The sequence below is a fragment of the Athene cunicularia genome, assembly GCF_003259725.1.
Source record: "Athene cunicularia isolate RWA chromosome 21 unlocalized genomic scaffold, athCun1 chr21_part1, whole genome shotgun sequence".
NCBI lineage: Eukaryota > Metazoa > Chordata > Aves > Strigiformes > Strigidae > Athene > Athene cunicularia.
The window spans coordinates 5,233,504-5,254,390 of NW_020799127.1; the positions used below are offsets into that span (position 1 = coordinate 5,233,504).

Below are 20,887 nucleotides of genomic sequence, written 5' to 3' on the forward strand. Positions count from 1 at the left end.
ATTTGTCAATGCACCTCACAGTCTGCTTATCTGGTCTGTAATTCAGCAGCTGGTCTGTGAGGAAGTTATGGGAGATAGTATCCAAAACCTTGATAAAGACAAGATAAACAACATCCACTGCTCTCCCCTCATCCACCGAGCCAATCATCTCATTATAGAAGTCTATTAGATTGGTCAGGCATGATTTCACTCCAAAAACCCCTGGTACCTGCAGGGCTGTGATCCAGAATTTAAGAGCTGCAATATAGTGGTCAGGGAGGAGAATGAGAAAAAGGAAAGATACATCTCCAGCTGGTGCAGTGGTTCAGCTCTATCTAAAGTTCCTCCTCTCTGTAAGGGAGGCAAAGAGCCCATGTCTTTCTAATTCAGAAAACTAATTTCAAATCTGTGCTTAAGTGTATGACAGTGTCCAGAATTACTGATTCTCCAACTACAGTCTTTGCATCAGGTAATTAACACAACTCACTGCCCACTCCCTTATATGTTGCACTCTGATCCCCTGGGGACTTTCTCCGAAGCAAGCTGCACATCCAAAACAAGAGTCAAGCCATCTAAATGTCAAAGCGAGAAACTCATGCCTTCCTAAGCATGTCAGGGTTAACCTCCTCTCCCATCCCTCCACAGGGGAAGCCAATTTTAAATTGGCATGCAAAGTCTGCCTGCAGGGAGATTTCCACCTTGTTTATCCACACCTGCCTTCCAGCAGATGAGCCACCAATTTTCCTGCTGCAGAAACTAGTGCCTGTCACACAATAATTGAAGTGATGACAAAAAGAAAAAAGCCTGGGATCTCACAGGCCCTTCAAGGGGAGTAACAATACAAAAATAAAAGCCTGCCTGCTTTACGCTCTCTCCCAAGTCACCTCCTCCTAAGAAGTAATTTTAGCAAGCTTCTTTTGCTCCATCCTGGAACACAGAGTCAAAGAGGAGACAGCACTGGATGCCCACGCTGGGGAGCATCAGCCCTTGTCAAGACACATCAGGCAGCCAGCTTTCATTCCTATTGGCAGGGGCTTGGGGAATTCCTGTGCCTACGGGAATCGCACAAACATTCAATCTGCCATCTCTTGAAAGCACAGCAGCGACAGGGCTGAGACAAGAGGTAGCAAGGGTTGGGTTTCCTTGATGGAGAGGGGGCAGGGAAACACTGAGTTGCAGTCACTTCTTACACAAGAAGCTTCACAGAATCTACTCTCTAAGGCCTTGCAAAGCCCTCTCCAAAAAGTGCACAAAACAGGATCAAACTCCACAACCATTCTGGGATCCAGCTGCAACAGGGACAGAGCAGCCTTTCCTCCTTCCTCTCAAATAGAGCAGACCTTATGCTGGAAAGGCTTCTTTCCACCCCCCTGATCCCAGTCATGCCCTTCAAGTCTACTGCTTAGTACCAACACACTGATCAGATCCCTCAATCTCATGATGGTTTGGATAATGGGTTTAAAATGGAGTTATGTTTCATGACATGGTGTGGGATTAACATCTATTGACTAAGTCACTGCTGTATTTGTGCACTGGTAGAAACAGGCTCACAGTTAAAGCACTAGGCTGGGTGTCAGAATGCAGATTCTTCTCCTAGCATGCCACAATCACGGTGGGACTTTGGGCAGGCCACTTCCCTTTCGTATGCTAAAGCTTCCTACCATCTCATCCACACAACCGGAATACGTCTCCTGCCTGCAGACAGCTTGTGGAGACACACTACGGGCTGTATGGGCATTCAGATACCTCGTAACAGAGAGAAGGGAACTGGTAAGAGATGGAAGTATAAAGGTAATAGCCCTGAATACTCTTGGGAACACCACAGAATATCTGAAGGATCCCTTGCAGGAGACAGGCAGGAAGAAAGGGAAGGCTGACAGCTGCAAGGAAATTTGAGAGTTTAACATCATGCCATTCACCCTGAGGTAGAGAAGTAAAAGCAAAGTAATTGTTAAAAAGTAATGTGAAAGAGTATGCAAGCAATGCACATGCACACATTTACCCTGCCCCCATCTCTCCTTTGTCACCCACCAACACCTGGACAAGCTAAACCAAGTAGTGCCTCACAAACACACACAGCAGGATCGGATGTGGTCAGGGGCTTGTGGAAGCTGAGAGGAAGCTCAGCGTGCAGCGTGGTAACGTCTGGCTGGGGCCCGACAGATTAGAGCTGAGGTGCTGGGACCAGAATGCAAAGAGGGGTGACATGCCCCAAAGGGAATGAGGCTTTATCTCTCAAAGCACTAAAAAGCAGAAAAAAACATCCTCACCCCAAGCTCCACTACCCCAGAACGGAGATGCCTCTATCACTAAATCTGGTTGGCAGAATTTCAAATATGCAGGAACAAGAGGAAGGAAGCAGGCGAATGGCAAAGCCACACAAGCCAGGGCCAGGGAGCAGCGGAGGAGGCAGGAGAGCAGGAGGAGATTTATAAACATCACTGCCTTCCACAGGCTCAGAGGATGTGGTTTGCAAAGGACGTTTACAACAACACAAAACCGCAAAAGCCTTTGCTTCAACAGAACTTGATTAGAAACGAGCCTGGCTGACTCAGGTCATTTATTAGAGAAGTCTCCCCCCCTCCTCTTCAGCGTCCAGCTTCATGCTGACCTACTACAGTTTCTGCACCCCTCGTCCTGCCTCGCTCACACTTCTTCAGTGAAATCTGCACCATTTCTGTACTACCTTCTCACAGCAGCAACGCCAGGAAGACCTACATGGAGAGATGTCAGGCATCTGATACGTGGGAAAGCTGGATGGTCTCTTAGCACCAGTATTTCACCAAACATACTGCATTTTGCTGGGCTGTGTTCACAGACTTTTTCCTAAATAAATTCTAATTCTTGAAGGGCTTTTTCCCTTCCATTTCCCTTTGTCTGCAGTCAGGAGAAACTCTTCCTTTTGCTACGATATGAACACATCAGCAGGATCGAGTAACAACAGCTTGGGGAGTTACTGCAACCAGTTGAGCCTCTGAATCTCTTCTCTGGCAAATTCTGCCTAGTCCAGCTGCATTAGTTAAACCATCTAGGAATGTATTTTTGCACCCAGCTGATCGCAGATACTCTCTGCTCACAGGCCAATAAAAGTTTAATCCTATTTGCTAACCAAACAATATATTCTGTCTGATGCTGTTTGCCACGGATTTTAGGGAGTAAGCAAATTGGACAATCCTGGGAGCTGTTGGCAGGTATTGTGTGTGTGTTTATTAGGCAGCAGCCGTTGCTATGTCAGCAGGAACCAACTAACCTCCAGGATAAACGGCAACACTGGGATGAAGGTCCTGGTGTTCTCAGACAACAGTGTAAGTGCACGGATGCAGTGCATGCGCAGAGGGTAGAAACGAGCTGTTGGTACCAGCCTGGAGAGGAAAAAAGAAAGGGTATTAGGCCAGGTTTATAGAGAAACTGCACCTGCAGCCTTCAGTGACACTTGAGAGCCTTTCCTACCCTACAGAAGACAGCTTTAGTATTGCACCACAAACTGAGCTGCTGCAGCTATCCCACAGCTGGAAATAAAATTTACACATGTTAAAGCTATAACACTAACACACAAATCCCTGCAACCAAAGCACGAGGTTTCCAGCTTCTGCTGAGAGAAAGTGCTACAGGACAAGAGTTTGTAGATGAAGTTTATCACTGATGTCACATTCAACACTTTCAGCTCTCACCCCTCCAGTACAGGTAGGCACACAAGGAAAAGTGGCAGGAACCAGCAGTAAAGTGCCTATGCAGAGCAGCAGTTTAACCAAGAAAAGGGCTCCCCCAGCACACCAGAGGGATTACAAGGAGGAATGTTTCCCATTTCAGCCTAAGTACCCTCTGTATACCCACAGAGGTCATGCCGTCACCTGAACAGCAACCCTCTTAGCGTGGAACATCACCAAGGCAGGAGGATCTGGACTAGCAACAACCACCATATCAGAAAGGGCAGAGTGGGAATCAGAGTGACCTCTCACAGCCAAATCTGTTGAGCCCTCTCCAATCCAGAGGAGCACCGGAGCTATTCCTATCTCCTTCAGATGTAACATGTACATTTGAACAGCCAGTAACAAGCATGGAGGGGAAGAAGCCAGACTTGGACCCATACTTCAAACCATTACAAACTCAGGTGTTAAGGAAGAGAGACAACTCCCTTTGTTAGGCTGGGACTGAGAAGGCTCAGCTTCCCCTGCACCATGTAAGCCAGCAGCAGAGGGAAGAGTGCAGGGCTATCCCTAAAAGACAGACTTCATTGCTGTACCACTCACGCTGAATGACCTGTACTTGAAGACATGGATGCCTCCAGCATTAACGAGGATTTCTAAAAATTTTTTCTTTAAAAACCCACCATGGTTCCCAGGCAACAGGCTCAAGTCTGATAAATGAAGCACTTCCCTCCCCAAACAGCTTGCTGAACAATCCAGGAGAGAAGAAAAAATGCTTGACCAGTCACCATAAATCACCTGCATCCCCCCTCAAATAGTGAAATAATTATCATTGGATCCATTATAGAAATAAATCTACTTTGCACCCCTGATCTGGCACCACTGGAGATGACGAAAGCCATTCTCGGGAATTAATTGATCAAGGAATAAACCTGTTAAGTGTATAGATTTACTGTAAACCAAGACCATTAATTTTAGAGTGCGTGGCGATGCAACAATCTGCTCAACTTCCTGATGGTTGGATGCACAGGGAATACAAAACACAGCTGGGTCCCAGCTCTGCTGAGGAAAGTCCAACTGCCTAGTCACTCCAGGGTGCAGCTGGGGGGGTTCAAACTGACTCCTATTTCATCTTCAGCCAAGAGTACTCTCTAATGTCTTACCACCACTACCTCTTGGAACGCCTGCTGTACTTCTGTCCCATGCAGTCAGGGCACAAGCTGTGGTGTAGAGAACAGCCTAGAGGCTTCTCAAGGCTTATTTTTACTCACTACAGCTCCTTCCGCTCTACTCCTGAGTGACCACAACCTTCCTCTGGCTAGAGAGGACAGACAAAACTTCTTTCAACATCAGCCTCCACCTGAGCAGGACAGGTCACCAAGGGGAGTTGCTCAGGGGACACCAAGGCTGTGCCTGCTTTTTCCCTTGTACATGCTGAGAGGCCAGAAACGAAAAATTAACAGGCACAAAAACTCTCATTTAACTATAAGTCAGGGAGGAACTTCATTTTTATAGCCTAGACTGGGAGCAAGGTAGAAATCCAAGCAGACATGGTCAGTAAAACAGTTTATGGGATGAGGGGAAGAGGGTAACATAGAACAGGAGCTTCTGCTGCAAGAAAAACAACCAATAACTCATTATTACATGGCAATTCCAGGAGCAAACTCAGCAGTGAGGCTCTGCCCAGCATCACAGAAGTCAGAAACCACCAATTCCAGCACTCCTCTATTCAGCAGTTCAACTTCCCTGGACCACATCTTGAGCACAGGTAGCTTCCAGACATGCATGGGGACCATTTTTGAAATATGTATTATTAAAAACAGTTTCAACGCATTTTATATGCTGGAAAGCAATAAGAGGGAGCAAGAAAGAGAGCTAATTTTGATTTTAGCAGGCAACCCTCTTCTAGTAGTTATCTTGTTTAATCGCTTTTCAAATTCTGCCCTAGTCCCTACCTAGAGCAAGAAGGCTGCAGTGGATGGTGGTTTCTTCTCATTCCCTTCAAGGAAGAGGCCAGGGTGGCACAAGGAGCTGATCAGGTCCCAGACAGACAGACACCAGCTCACTGCCCTTGTGCTGGAGCCAGGCGCCACCTCCCGGTACAAAGCACTGGGGAAGGGGAGTCTCCTCCCAGCCCCACCACCACCCTCCAGTCAAGCCCACAGCCCCACTACATCAGGAACAGAGTGAAAGCAGGTGTTTCAGATGTTACACAGCATCCTGCCCCACCACCTCATCACACACACCCTCTCCTCTCAGAGCCAAGCAGCCCAGAGAAAAAAGGAGAGGAGTCCTGCTCATTCACACCATCTCCACAAGAAAGTCTGCTGGCAGCAGTCAAGATAATAAACAAGCAGCCCCAAAGCAGATGTAAAACCCCTACATGGGCCTTCCAAAAATGCATGAAGTGGCAAATGAAGCAAAAAACCCCTTGACCTGCAGATCAATTTTTTTAAAAAAATTGATTATTTAACCTCTCACCTCCCATAGAAACACCCCAAGTTCTTCTCAGATGCTACAGGTGTACCTACACCAGGGGCTGTGGCAGAGACTGACTCTCACTGGCCTCAGTTTAGGCAGCAGAGCCACCAACACTAAGAGGCTGCCTACACCCAGGAAGGATCCTGGGCACAGCCTGATGCCACAGAGCCACATCATTCCCACACCTGCTAACCTACCTATTCCCTTTTTATATCCTGGACACAGCTCAGCGAGGAAGCCAGGGTGGGATCTATTTCTATTTTCCCAATCCTAGAACCCATGTGTCAGGTTCTCAAAACTTTAAAGCCTTGTTAAGACTGTACTTCATGCCAAGCAGCCCTGTCCATCACACATGTTAACAAACTCTTTGCTGCCCTTACTGAGACTCACCCAATTCACCTCTTCTTGGACCCAAACAACTGATTTCTCTGCCTGGACAGGTAGAAAACTGCCCTAGATCCATCCCCAGGAAAACAAAAGCTCTACAACAGGAGTGGGAAGCAGCCTGTGCAGGTGGGGGATGGGAAGAGGGATGTATGCATACTCTAACGATCGTTTAAATCTGCTTATCTTCATCACCACTTGGGAGTTTTACAAGACCAGGCGGGTGGTGTTTTAAAGCTGAGAATCTGGTTAACAGAGCTAACAGGATTTCAGAGATCACCAGAGATTCAGAAATTCCCTCAATGCTCATTACTAACAAGCCAATTCAAAGCACGAAAGTTTCACTATAAATATATAAACTGGTGGGAAAAGAGAAATTCTCAGCAGGAACATACTAAAAACAATAAACATGTCCTAGTTCTTCAAATTCAAATAAATACGCACACAAAAAAAATCATCTTTTAACTGTATTTACAAAACTAGAGATGAGAACTAGATCCTGAACTTTGGCACTGTTAGGTCCTGAGGCAAGTCAGTGCATTTTTCCTTGGCACATCGTACAATTGGGAGGATAATCTATTCAGATTGCAACTTCTCTTATACAGAGAATTTATTCTAGGAAAAAATAACCTACATACAACTTTCTCACCACCTAAACATACAAGTGCTCACAACACATCTTCACTTGGAATACTTCAATCAAAAGCAGCTCTCTGACTTACAACGCAAGGTTAAATGCAAATCATGTAGAAGTAACACCCCCTAGGAACTGCTCTGCCACATCAAGCAAGCAGAAGTATAGGAAAAAGAAAAAAAAACTCCTACTTACTTTATACACCCAATGATGACCTGGGTCAAAGGATAGATCAACGGCTCCATGACCTCACTGGGATAGATGGTGCTGAGAACCCGACACCAGAAATAGAGGCAGTGGATATACTGCCAGTTATAAACAGACTGGAAGTTCTCCTGCAGGAAAGGGAAAAACATAGATACAAACTTGAAAATGTGGCGTTTGAGAGGAGCTCACTCTGGTTTCTCTACAGGATTCATTTTATCCAGTATTCTCAAAGACGACATTGTGTACTCTTTAGAGAGGAATAACTAACATTCTAGCTGTCGTTTTGATGCTAGTGGATGCCCCACCATCCAGCAAATTCAGATCCTGCATTGGCAACATGATTTGGTACTAGTTAGTGCCTTGAAGGAAATAATGAGCAACACACAGCCTGCTTTTCTTCCCAAGTACGGCTCATTTGAGAAGGATGATTTAACAACCCAGCTCACAGCAGATGGTGGGATGTGGCCAAGCATTAGAAAACCTTTAACTGTTCCATTTACCCACAGTCCCTGGGAAAGTCCCTTATCTCCCACAGGTAGGAAGGCTGGAAAATAGTACCCATCTCTGATGCCCTTATAAATTGCCTTCTGGCCTTTGCAGACCAGAGGGGAGGGGTAAAAAAAGAGTGTGTGAAGCTACACTACAGATTCAAGCTAGCAAGAAATTTATCTGAATTCATCTGCATTTCCCCTTTCTGCACTCAACTCCTTTGGTTATATTGCAGCTTGTCCTTTCCACTTCAGTTTTCCATTTACACAGCTCTATTAAACCCCTCTAACTACCACCCCACTAGCTATGAAAGGTAGTAACAGTGCTCATTTTAAAGATGTTCCTACAAACATTCACTGTCAAAGCAAGGTCTGAGCACTCCTCCCTACTTTTGGAAAAGCCACTACCCAGAACAGGTTTTCTTGTTTTTTGTTTTTTTTTTTTTCAATTGCAGAGTAAAGATGACAGGCAGCAGAGCTGAGAACAAACTTTAGTTTCTCAGCCAGTCTTTATGGTTACCAGCAAAAACAACGCAGCCAGCCAGCAGCATGCCTGACGTGCAAAACCACACCGAACCAGCATTTCAGGCTGGCTCAGTAGTACGGGTAGGTGTGGGTCAAGTCTTGCACCAGTCCAAGAGGCATTGTTTCCAAGAATATTTGGGCAAGACCCCAGTCTCCCAGCCATGTGCTTAAGCAACTCAGTGCCAGATTAAATAAAACGCCAGAAGAGTGCAGGAGTCCCTTAAGGACACCCTCTTCAAAGAGTTCTGCAGGCCCACGTATTCCCCAGAACTGCACTAAGAATTTAGGAGATTGCATTTAAGGTGCCTCATTTCCAACATGTGTTTTGTTTTAGACAGACTTTCAAGGCCCAGGTCACCTCCGTGGTGTGGATGAAGCATGATGCACTAGTTCTGAGACCAGGACAGAAGCCCTTAATTGCTGCCACTGGACCAAACCTTGCAAGTAGGGACCTTAGTCACAGCTGGAAATGGTAAAGCTCTCCCAGCAGCTGAGATGTACCAAGCAGCTCTGTTCTCAGCTTCTCTTGCACAGAAGAGATAAGCAATCTGCTCCAGTAATCACCTTCTACAACCACCCACTGCTCAATTTAAATGGGCTTATTGCTTGGATTTGCGTATTTTGGTTGTGCTGTTGTCATATGAAGTTCCTACAACCCTCCAATGGTGAAACCAAGTGGATTTAGTTCTTGTCTGGGCCAGGACTGAGGGTGTAAGAAGCCAATGCAATCCAATTAGGGCATATGCAGCCCAGACTTCATTTATCTCTGCTCATTTATCCCCATGTCTGAAGAGCCAGGAGATTTAACTGGTCACCAATCCTGCAATGTTTGAAAGCAGCTGAACAATTAATCTCTAAGAGTCTGTTTTGCTAAACATGACTAAAACCAGGATTAGCAATCTGACTCAGATTTCTGAGGTCAGACTGGAGGTAGCTGAAATCAGGGCTGACCCCAAAAGGTCTGAGCTGCTTTGTTCAATTAATTCCTTGAAATAGTATGGACTTCACTGGAAAGATGCACACACCAGGGTGGTTCCTAATCTTCTTTACCATGAGGTTTGTGACACAGGCTGCAAACAGCAGCTTCAGAGAATGGAAAAAGGTTGCCCAAGGTGGAAGATGGGATGTGCATCACAAATTCTTGTAAGTTGGGGAGAGAAAAGCAACTCTCACCCTACAGCTGTCTGTCCTTCCTTGCTGAAATTCTAAACTAACACAGGCAACTACAAGGTGATCACTGAAGCTGCCAGCCCTTGGCAGAAATTCCTCAGCACTTTATGAAATGTGTCAGACAACTACTGACACTTCAGAGATGCCACCAAAAACCTGAAGTGACTACTGTCCTTTTCCCCTCTCTGCACATTCCCCACAGGAGGGCAGACTCCCTCCACACCGACGGGTACCCACCTTTTTCTTTATTGTCATTGCACTGCGCAAGTGAATGGCAAGCTGGCGGATATAGATGAAGGCATGCTGGTAGGAGATGTGGGTGTCCAGGGCATACATCTCTGTCAGTGCACGCTGCATGAAGTTGATCATGGGCAGGACATTGGGAGAGGTGAATCTGGAATTCTTCACAAATGCGATGTACATTTGCTGTGCAGAAAATAGGACTCAATACAACCACCACAGAAAACAGGACAAAGACATTCTTCCACAAACCTTCCCCACCCAGGTATGTCCAAACCAGGGATGAAGTGTTCCTTTTGTAAGACAAGACACTTCAAAGGAATACGCAAAAATAATAATCCAGCTTGATCCTTCTTCAGGGGAGATGGGAAGAGTCTGTTTAGCACAGAGCTTGGAGATGCCCCTAACAGAACTGTGGGATGGCTCTGAGTCGTTCATGCTTCTGGTTGGTCACAGTTCTCTTGCTGTAAGAGCAGTACCCAAACTGCCCTTGGGAGCCTCAGCTACTAGCTGAAAGATCAGAGCAACTCTGATGAATATTCATCCAGAAGACAGATGAGTACCAGAGGCCTTACCTGCTAAGACCCTGTGTGCCTATAGCAAGAAGGACAGTGGTAGGAAGCAAGACATGACTGACCTAACAGAGAATTTATTCCCTGTTTAGTTTTCTGGAGGTAGGCTGCATCATCTCCAGCACCTGCCCTACCTAAAAGGCTGCAGCTCACACTCCAAGGTCTTCACATGTAACATGAGAAAGAAAAGCTGCAGAGTAAAGCAAGTACCAGCCTTACCTTGAGCAAGGGACTTAAGTACACCTCTTTCTTGTAGCGGCAGATCTTGTTCAGCACAAGGAAGGCCAGTACTCTCACTGTTTCCTCACCTGTGCTCCACAAATTAATTGTTTGCTGGAATGGAAAATAAAAAGATGAAGATAAGTGAAAGGATAAAGAGCCCCTTCCTGGTTACAGAGAGGCCTGAGCTTCCCTCCTTCACACCAAAAAAATCAAGTGAGGAGAAGATGACACAAAGATGGCAGGCTGTATTGTCAGAGAACCAGTCACAGCAGCACTGGCAGCCACTCTGTGCTCATACTCTAGCTGTGAGGCCACACCAAAGGCAAGGTTGATGTTTCCACAATCAATAAAGGAAACTGTCCAAAACTAGCATCTCTGAAAAACACACACACTTGTATTCATGTGCCTAAACACACATTTGAGTTTGAGCCACAGGCACCAGCCTGCCCATGTGATTCAATCTCCAAGGCCCTGTAAAGCTTCCTCACCATCCCCCAGACAGTGACACCACACTAGATTACACATGCTCCAGCCCAATAAAAAAAGTCATTTTCTTGTCTTACACTGAATTCTGCAGAATACAACTACACAGCAATTGCACTCCAGTTCTCACTGTGAACACCAAATTCTAGTTTCTCAAAGAATTCTATTAAACATGCCTTTGTCTCTGGATAGGTGACACCAGGATCTCATTTCTGATTTGTCAGTTGTTTCTCCCTCTGAGCAAATAGGTTGCAATTCCTGAGACACATCTCCTCATGGCAGCTGACTTAATTCTATTTCCCTGGACACTGACTGTATTAATGCAAATGACAGAGCAGCAGGAGGGTTTGGAGCCAGAGACAGGACCTGTGTGAGGCAACACTTCTGCTGAGATAAACCCTTAGTCACTCTGGTACAGACACGATGATGATCACCCAGTGCCTCAAAAAAACCCTACACCAGCTGGAGAGGGGTAGGCTTGTCTGTGTAGAGGTCTGAGCTAACAGACATCCCAATTCTGACACATAAAGTCATTGATCTGAGTCTTAAGCATCTCTGTGCTGCGTAAAGCAATCTCTCCCCTCAACTTCTTGAGAAACAAATGAAGAGATGTTGTTCTTGCCAGGCCTGCCTGCATTTCCCTGTTCAGAGTACAGATTCACTCAGACATGGCTGGCCCTGTCCAAAAGCATCTGCTACAGCAGGACCACAATCACAGCTGATACCTCCAAAGACTACTTACCTTGTCTGCACTAATGAACTCAACAGGAAACCAGAGAATTGCAGCTGCAGAGCTGAAAAAGCCTGCTTGAAAGTCCCTACTATAGCAGAAAGCAGAGTGCTACACCTTCAGATATGAGGTGTACCAGTCATCTTTATCAAAGGGCTCCCAGGCTCACATAAATGTTCCGTTGCAGCTTTTCATTTAAATGTCACCCTGTCCACGCCTCCTTTGTTGTTCTTAAGCACTCAGCAGTTGTGACTAAGTTCCTGCAAAAATATTCCACCCCCAGCTTTTGAGAGTGAAATACTACCACAGACGTACACACAGACTCAGCACACAGGCTGCAATTACTCCATCTGTGGTGAGAAAGCCAACAGCTTCCCCAGAACACCTCCGTGTCACTTGGTATGGGGATTAGCAGCAGCTACACACACAGAGCCACATGCCCACTCACCTCAGCGTGAGCACTTCACCACGCCCCGAAGGCCTGCGAGAGAAGCATGAGTCCTTTCCACAACCAAAAGAAATGCCAGAGGAGTACAAGAGACTGAACTGCCACGGGAGCCAGCCCAAATACCACAAGAGGCTTATCTGAAGGGGTAAAGCAAGTACCTCACACCCAAATGACACATCATAGCACATCACCTTACCTTGAGAAGAGCACGACACTGCTTTGGAAAGGACAAATAGTAAGGTACTGTGGCACTGACATGCTGAAGGACAGCTGCGCCCACTGAGGCTTCTGTTAAACAAGACAGGAGCTATGAAGGGAAAACAAAAAACAAGCCCATTTAGTGTGTAGTCCTCATCACCCTTTTCTTATCATTAAGCAACTGTATTTTGCTGTTTGCAAGTATTTCTGTATTACCAGAGGACTGGTAGTTCAGACTATGAAGCAACTAATAAGGACCAGCCTACCCTAGGAAGAAGTTCAAACCAACCTGCAAAAGCTGTATCAGGAAAGGAGCAGACACATGGCAGGTTAAAGAACTCCCCTGAAAATACATCACCCTGGCAAACGTGAGCTCAAGCTAACGGCACCTCAGCTCATCACGTAAAACCTCATTTGTGTATCCTGAAAAAGCTAAGTCTACGTGCAGTTTCAGACATTTTACTACAGCATGACACCCATGTCTGTCATCTCACTACAAATGGTTAAAGCAGGATGAAGACACCTGCAGTCTACACAAGGCTTGGAAACAAACCATCTGAACTATGTGTTAACTTACTGGATTCCACTAGGATTTCTTTAATGGGAAACTGGAATACTACTGGGTATCAAGAGGCTCACTCTACCTCAAGGAAAAGGCCAGACAAACTATTAAGAAACAGTATCTTTGTATTTCTAACTCGGTTCACCTAGAGCCAAACCCAGAGATGTTTGCAGTTTCTAATTTGAAGTCAACAGTAAGCTCAAGTCACTCCAGTTTGAGAGGTTCTGCCTGATGCAGTGCTCCCTCTTGCTTGCAATCCCAGCTGCTGAAAGCATTTTTTCTACTTTTAATTTTCCTCCTCATTCTCCTTGCACTGCAAAGATTCCAAGACTGAGCAGGTGCCTTTTACAAAGTCCCTCACACACCAAAAGGAAAGGAGAAAATATTGTTCAGAAACTACTATGCCAGAAAACCACTGTAGGAAAGCCTGGGACTGAGGGCACTTGGAAGTAAGTACAGGAGCAGGGATTACTCCAATGGGACTGCATTGCCAGCTTTTCCTTTTCTATTGCAATCTTCTGCTGCTGGCGAGCAGCACAACTGGAGAAAAAAAAGCTCTGCTGATCAAAATGCACTTTCTGCTAAGTCACTCTGCCAGTTTACAGCTAAGAGACATCAGCACTTTTTCTTTGCTTATATATCCCCCTTCCTTCAGCCACATTGAATAACTATTTCAATGTTGTTTTGGTTTCAATATTCCAAATCTGGGGACACATGACGAAACAATCTCCAAAAAATATTAACTGGGGGCAGGAATTTCCTTCAGAAATAATCCATGAATTGTCTCTGCAACACCAGACATCTGGAATTTCGGATGGATGGGATATCCTAGGGGGATGGAGCATTATCATACTTGGAGATGTCATGTGAGGTTATCAATGTCTTTGTATTTACTGCATGAAGTGGCAAGATCATAACGCCAAAAATGAATTAAAATGCACAATGCAGGAACATAGCACTGCAAGCTACTTTAAAGCCCACTAAGTACTAATTTGTCAGAAAGAACTCCAGAACAACAACCCTGCCCTTCTTTACAGGCTACTTGTTTTGACCCAACCATCCTATGGACTTCCTAAGTGTTAGTTCGACCAAAAACTTCCAGAAATAAGACAGGGCACTGGATGGACACACAATCTCAGATGCCCAAGGCTTTGAGACTCACTGATGGTGCCTTTGCCTGCTGCAGTCTCTGCTGATAAATCCTTACTTATGCTCTGCTACAGAAGGCAGCACAGAAACCAGTATTCAAGATTCCCAGCATTGTGATGGCCAGAAAGTCGCCCTCAAATCGAAGTGTGTTAAATGGAAAAGAACCTGAGGCTACATTGTTACCTGCTTTGTTAATTTAGCAGTGGTGTTTACAGATGCAAAAGCCCACCTGCCTCATTCCAAAATTTCCTGAACAAGAGCCCAGCAATGCAGACTGACCCCATGCCCAGAAATGCACAGACTGACACCAGTAAGAGAAAAATGCTGAAATTCCTTACTTGTATGGTACAACTGAGGTACATTTTTATGTCCAGTCGCAGCTTGCTCCAAAGTGGGCTGGTGGAAGGGAGGACTATTCTGGAAATGAGCAAGAGTTGGGTTTAGCTTTTTTTAAAAAAATCCCACCAAATAGATTAGATTCCACCAGCACAAAGAACAGCGAGTTCAATTCCTTGATATTGCCAGTGAGTAAAAACAACTGCTTGCAAAGCAAGAAGAGAAGTAACAATTTTGTCACGGCTCAAAAGAAGTACTTCTACTGTGTAAAAACTGACTGAAGCACAGCATTAGAAAACTCAATTCCAAGAGATTCCCAGCAGAGTACCCAGATCACTGGAAGTGTGATAGAGGGAGCCGTGACAGCCAGAAAGCCTCGAGACCTGAAACTCTCACACTGATGTTATCTTCCAGTCAGACATTCTGCAGCCACTGCCCGAGAAGAGGGCAGGCTGGCCTGCAGCAAGAGTATATTTTGGGAATCCAACTAGTTGAGACATTTTCTCAGTCTCTTCTAAACTTCTGACAACTGCACTGGAAGTAGTGCCCCCAGGCCATCCCAAAATTCAGACATGGTCTGTACAAGTCCAGTCTGGAGAGGAAAGAGGCTGGTATTTACACAAAGAATTGGAATTTACTTCTCAGACTAGGCACCACTGTCAACAAGCAATCTAGAGTTTAGCTCACCCCTCCCCTTCATCTGTGACAGGGAAATTAAAAAAAACTGCCACAAAATTACCCTGGAACTGAAAGCACTTCTGAAAGGCATTCAGTTCTCACTCTACCCAACAATAAGGAAAAAACAGAAGAGTTCAGACTATGAAGCAACTAATAAAACTGTGAGCAGCTAAAACTGCAGAGAACTGAGGTTAAAAAGCTTCTGTGAATGTCGAGTCAAAAACAGGCACAGGGGCTAAGTAAGGCTGCTCCAGCTTGCAAAACACATGGGGAACTTGACAGCTTGTTTTATGAAACTGGACTCACTGTCCCCAGCTGTTGTACTGGTTCGTCCAGCAAGACTTCTTACTGGTATTTACTGAGCTTCCAGCACCTTTTTCAGTTGCTCCTGGGTAAGCCATGCTGATAACTATTCAATTATGGGCCCAGCCTGACTCTGAAACTTAAGAGCACCAACCCAAACAATAGCCAGAAAATTCTCAGCTCCCAGGCAGCAATTGAGATTCCAAAATTGTCATTCCTCCTTCTCCAGTCAAATCAAATTGCATCAGTGAATGCGATACAGAGATACCACAGAAATGCTGCTATTCCAAAAAAAAAAAAATTAATTGTACCATTCTTTGCCCAGTTGCACCCTTGCTGTCATTCCATCTATGCTCTAACAGTGAACAGCTCAAACTCAGATGATCCAGCCCTCACACCACCAGACTCGGGCACAATAGAGCTGCCAAAGCCCTGGATTAACTAGTCACACACTTGTGATACTCTGCCCACACGTAGGCAGGAGGCTTGGTCTCTTTCTCTGAAAAACCAACTCATAATGCCTTAACAGCACTCCTGAGTGCAAGCATATGCAATTCCAGATCTTTCTGTTGCAGCCACACATCCTCTGCAAATGGCTGGAGCCTAATATTACAGAGGACGTACTTCTGGGGAAAAACAAACCAACCTGGCTCGGATGACTGAATATAATCAGGTAACTCTGCTAGTGTTTGGGAAGAGCTCCCATCTTTTTCCAGCTTCGCAGCCAGGCTGCAGTTCTGATAAACCCCAACCAGCTTTCTCTCACCTGCAGTTCTCAGATCTCTTCAGACTTACTTTAGTTTGTTCTTTGGGGGTTTCAGAAGCAGCAGCTTCTGCAGGCAGCGGAAAAGGTCCCGGACACAGAAGGACACGAGGGCATTGAACACTGGTTAGGAAAAGTCAGTAAAACATTTGTAAATTAAAAAAAGTAATAAAAGTCATGGAAATGGACATGTGAATTCTTTGTGATGTCTTAAATTAAAGAATGAGATTTTACCAAAAGCAGTGAAAGAGATATAAAAATCACTATGCCAAGCAAGAAAGGATTAAGAACACCTGGGTTTAAGTAGTCCCACCCCACAATGCCAGTTCCAGATGGCACAAAGTAACAAGCTGTAAAACAGAGCAAGAAAGTTCCTGCTAATTTAGTGATAAAAGTAGGCAGGGTGCAGGGCTGCAGGTCACATCCTCTAAGACACTAATAAAGATGTTTCCTACTCAGCCACGCTGTTGCAAGTCTAACACAGGTCTGTGGGCAAAACCTGGAGCTTACACAAAAGGGGGCTAAGGCTGGAGAGAGGTTGCATCCCCTTTGTTCTACAGGCATGATAATCCTGTAGAGATCTAAACACACAGTATTTTGAGGTCTTGGCTAGGGGAAGATGAACTTGATAGTGTAACTGAACTGCTGTGAGGTTACAGAATGCTGTTTGGTAGGAAGACTTAACATAGTCCTGCAGGATTAGTTCTAAGAGGGATCGGCAAGAAGCCACAGCAAAAGTTGTCCATGTACTACAAGTGTATAAACAGCACCAAGCTTCAACTTCACTCACAGAAGTCTAGTAAATGAGGCATGGTACTTTCCTCAGGTGTCTGCATGCCCAGCAGTACGTGTACACACTGGGAGAGACACCACGGCACAGACATCACCAGGAAGATAAGCTATCCAAGTGAAATGAAGGGTGTGAAAGGGAAAGTTAACTCCTGGCAGTACTTATCCCCCTTCTCTTCCCTACCAAATGACTTCCCTTCTCTCACAGAAGTAGTATGCTGACCCAACTCACCTGCAGCATCAGTGACTTGAAATTTGCTGGGATCAGCCCCACCATTATCTCCTTTGGTGGTTGCTACAGCTGCTTTGAAGGCTTGAGTGATTTCGTGGAAAAGTTTTGGTGTTGGCCTTCTCTGGGGAAAGAAGAAAAAAGGATTGCTGAGGAGAAAAAGCAGGCAGTTATCTGTAGAATCAAAGAATGGTTTGTGTTAGAAGGGACCTTAAAGACCATCTAGTCCCAACCCCCTGCCCCAGGCAGGGCCACCTTCCACCAGCCCAGGTTGCCCAAAGCCCCATCCAACCTGGCCTTGAACCCTGCCAGGGAGGGGGCAGCCACAGCTTCTCTGGGCAGCCTGTGCCAGGGCCTCACCCTCTCACAGGGAAGAATTTCTTCCTTCTAGCTAATCTAAACCTACTCTCAGTTTAAAACCATTACCCCTTATCCTATCCCTATACTCCCTGATCAAGAGTCCCTCCCCGCTTTCCTGTAGCCCCTTTAAGTCCTGGAAGGAAACATTCTGAAATTCTGAAGTGTTTTACTAGGACAGGAGTATTGGAATTCGTTGTAAGTTTGACTGCAAAAATAGCTCCATCCTGTAACACAAAGGAAAAATGTCAAGACAGTGTTACCAAATGCTAGTGGGCTTCACTTGCTCTAAAATAGGCTTCTGGGGCTTTTAATTGGTTGGGGGTTGAGAAGCAATCCTCCAGCTGCAAGCAACTATCCAATTTGACCTTTCCTTTCCCCTCTTAGTCAGAAGCAGCAAGTCATTTCACCACTACACAGAATGTTACTAAAAAAGTTCTTGGAGCTGCAAAAGGCACAATGCTTAGCAAGAGGGTGAATAATCACAAGTTAACCACTCTGACCTCTTCTGAGCCACACAAGTTTCTCCAGCTTCCCCCTCAGATGGAGTGCAAGCACTCAAATCTGGCAGCCCAAGAAAAATTGCAAAGACAAGTCATGCTGAAGTAACAAGAGGTCTAGGAGCATGACCCTGTATGTAGGACATATATCATCTCTGCAGATTTTTATGAAAGATGAACAAATTGAAGTCTTTTAAAGGCAGAAACACATGTGGAAGAATGTTTAAAGCAGAACTCTCAAGTGCCTTGTATTCCATGTCCCTGCTCACCTCTGCAGCTTTTTTCCATTCTTCAACCATTTTCATGCTCACAGGGATGAGAGAAACTCTCTTCCGTTTGACTTTTTCATGTTGTTCTTCATCCTCATCTTCATCACTTGCTTCCTAGAGAGTCAATACCAAGATGAGAAAAAGCTTACAAACTTTTCTGGCCCCACCTCTTTTGCTGAGTAACTACTGAAGAGAAAGACAGGCAGCAGAAAATTTTATTAATGCTGTAATCAGCACTTTGTGTAAAGCACTAATGACACCGGAGGTATTACAAATTCAAAAAAGCTACATAAGCCCTGAAGCTTTGCTAAATAAATACCATGTGCAACAACATAAAACATCAAGGAGAAAGCATATCACTTAAGGCAAAACAAACTCAGTGGGAAAGGTGACACAAAACCAAAGCCACAAAGAAAATCCACACTAAGGCTCTGCTTTCAAAATCTTGAATAAACTAAACTCCTCCTGCTCATTTCAAACCCACAGCTGACTTCTGGATTACAAGCCTGTACACCTGTGAATGATCCCTGGGGAAGCCCCTCCCCAGCCACCTGTGCCACTGTAAGCCCAAATATGCTTAGGCCTTGCAGTGAAACTCAAATACTTAACACAAAAGTAATTACAATCGTTGACTTCAGCACTCCAAAACAAGGCCTAGTACCTCCAGTGTATCAGGTGGTATGTGCAACCTCTCCTCCTCATCAGAACTGTCTGAAGCATCAAAATCCAGCAGTGAGCGATCATTTTCCTCCAAAAACTTGTAGAATTCAGGATCTTTGTCCTTCAGCCGGGAGAGCTGATCTTTGTGTTCGGATGCCTTTCCTTTCTTCCTGGTAGATAAGAATTAACACGCATTTATTCACTGCTCAAACTTCTGCTGGTGTTATAAAAAAACCCAAGCAACTTCTGGGCACCAAAGCACACCTGAGACTAATTTGAATGGTGATTTACCAGGGCTGTGGCCACAGTTCTGTATCACCTGCTCCAGAGGACTTGTGAAAGATTGTTTTCATAAAGCAGTAAGAGATCTTGACAGCCAGTTATCAGGTTCTACCGGGATACTGATCAGGTCATGAAAACATCTTGCAAAACCAGAAGAAAACTTCTTAATTTCTCAGAATTAGTATCCTAAGCTTTTATAAAGAATACTGAAAGCTGTACTACCAGAGCAACCTGACAACAAAAGCTTGGTGAAATCTTATCTAGTACTAAAGAATTATTTTGGTCTCTAATAATCACAGACTGGTTTGGATTGGCAGGGACCTTAAAGACCATCCATTTACAACCCTCCTGCCACAGGCAGGGCCACCTTCCACTAGCCCAGGTTGCCCAAAGCTACATCCAACCTGGCCTTGAACCCTTCCAGGGAGGGGGCAGCCACAGCTTCGCTGGGCAACCTGTGCCAGGGCCTCACCCCCCCTCACAGGGAAGAATTTGCTCCTTGTATCTAATCTAAGTCCACCCTCTTTCATTTTAAAACTATTCCTCCTCATCTTATCCCTACATCCCCTGATAAAAAAAGTGCCTCTCCCCTTTCAGTCCTGGGAGCTCGTCTTCTCATCTCCAACTGAACCCCCCAACTCTCTCAGCCTGTCAGGGGCTCCAGCCCCCCGAGCATCTTCGTGGCCTCCTCTGGCCCTGCTCAAGCAGGTCTGTACCCTTCTGCTGTTGGTGCCCCCAGAGCTGGACCCAGCACTGCAGGGGGGGTCTCCTCCTGAGAGCAGAGCAGAGGAGGAAAATCCCCCTCTCACCCTGCTGCCCATCCTGCTCTGGGTGTAGCTCAGCACATGGGTGGCTTTCTGGGCTTCGAGGGCACATTGCTGGCTCATGTTTTCCACTCACTACCACCCCAAAAGTCTTCCTCCACAGGGCTGCTCTTGATCCACTCTTTGCCCAGCCTAATTAGCCCTAACAATGATCAGTAGTGTCTAAGAACTACTTCACCATTTTTTATCTTGCAGATACCCCAATGTCTTTCAACAATAGTAAATACACACAAACTTAGAAAAAACAAAATAAGCTTTGCCTGACTCCAATATACCTTGTAAAAGATTAAAAGCATACACATTTCTCCACTGCAGCTACTGAGCTGACACAAGTCCGACAGAAAACCTAACTGTCCTGTACCCCATAACCACACTGTGGTGTTGAACGCTGGTCTTGAACACCTCTGACCATCCTGTCCCAGAACTAGCTCATTTTATGACGGATGCTGCAATGAAGTCCTGTGGCTACTTATAAAAGTGGTGAAAAAAAAAAATAATTAAAACTAACAACCATGAACGAGTGCTGGGACGCGCCGAGCCTCACCCACAGCGGGTGAGCAGCGACCGCCCGGCGGAGCAGCACCCGCGGCCCGGCCTTACCTCGCAGCCGGCCGGGCCTGGAGCGTCCGCCTGGCCTTCCCATCCTGCCGCGCCTTCCCGCTCCGCGACGCCGCGACCTCCTCCTCCTCCTCATCCCCCTCCGAGGCACCGTCAGGCTCCGACTCGGCGGCCAAGAACTCGTCCAGGCTCATCTGCGCCAGGTTCCTGGGCTGTCTCT

The 20,887-nt window shown here is 45.7% G+C and overlaps 1 protein-coding gene across 2 annotated transcripts in view; it reads right to left on the reverse strand.

Moving 5' to 3' along the window:
* NOC2L (NOC2 like nucleolar associated transcriptional repressor) overlaps nt 1-20,873 on the reverse strand; it is a 62,921-nt gene extending 42,048 nt beyond the window's left edge. For both annotated transcript variants that reach the window (XR_003399847.1, XM_026862557.1), the window contains exons 1-11: nt 20,710-20,873; nt 19,005-19,173; nt 18,344-18,457; nt 17,221-17,341; nt 16,232-16,322; nt 14,458-14,536; nt 12,407-12,517; nt 10,547-10,660; nt 9,753-9,941; nt 7,321-7,460; nt 3,230-3,341 (exon numbers count right to left, since the gene is read on the reverse strand). Coding sequence is in view for 1 of the 2 variants with exons in the window: in XM_026862557.1 (XP_026718358.1) it covers nt 3,230-3,341; nt 7,321-7,460; nt 9,753-9,941; nt 10,547-10,660; nt 12,407-12,517; nt 14,458-14,536; nt 16,232-16,322; nt 17,221-17,341; nt 18,344-18,457; nt 19,005-19,173; nt 20,710-20,861 (1,392 nt within the window). In the remaining variant the exon portion in view is untranslated. The remainder of the gene's footprint in view (nt 1-3,229; nt 3,342-7,320; nt 7,461-9,752; nt 9,942-10,546; nt 10,661-12,406; nt 12,518-14,457; nt 14,537-16,231; nt 16,323-17,220; nt 17,342-18,343; nt 18,458-19,004; nt 19,174-20,709) is intronic.
* Between the last annotated feature and the right edge of the window lie 14 nt (nt 20,874-20,887).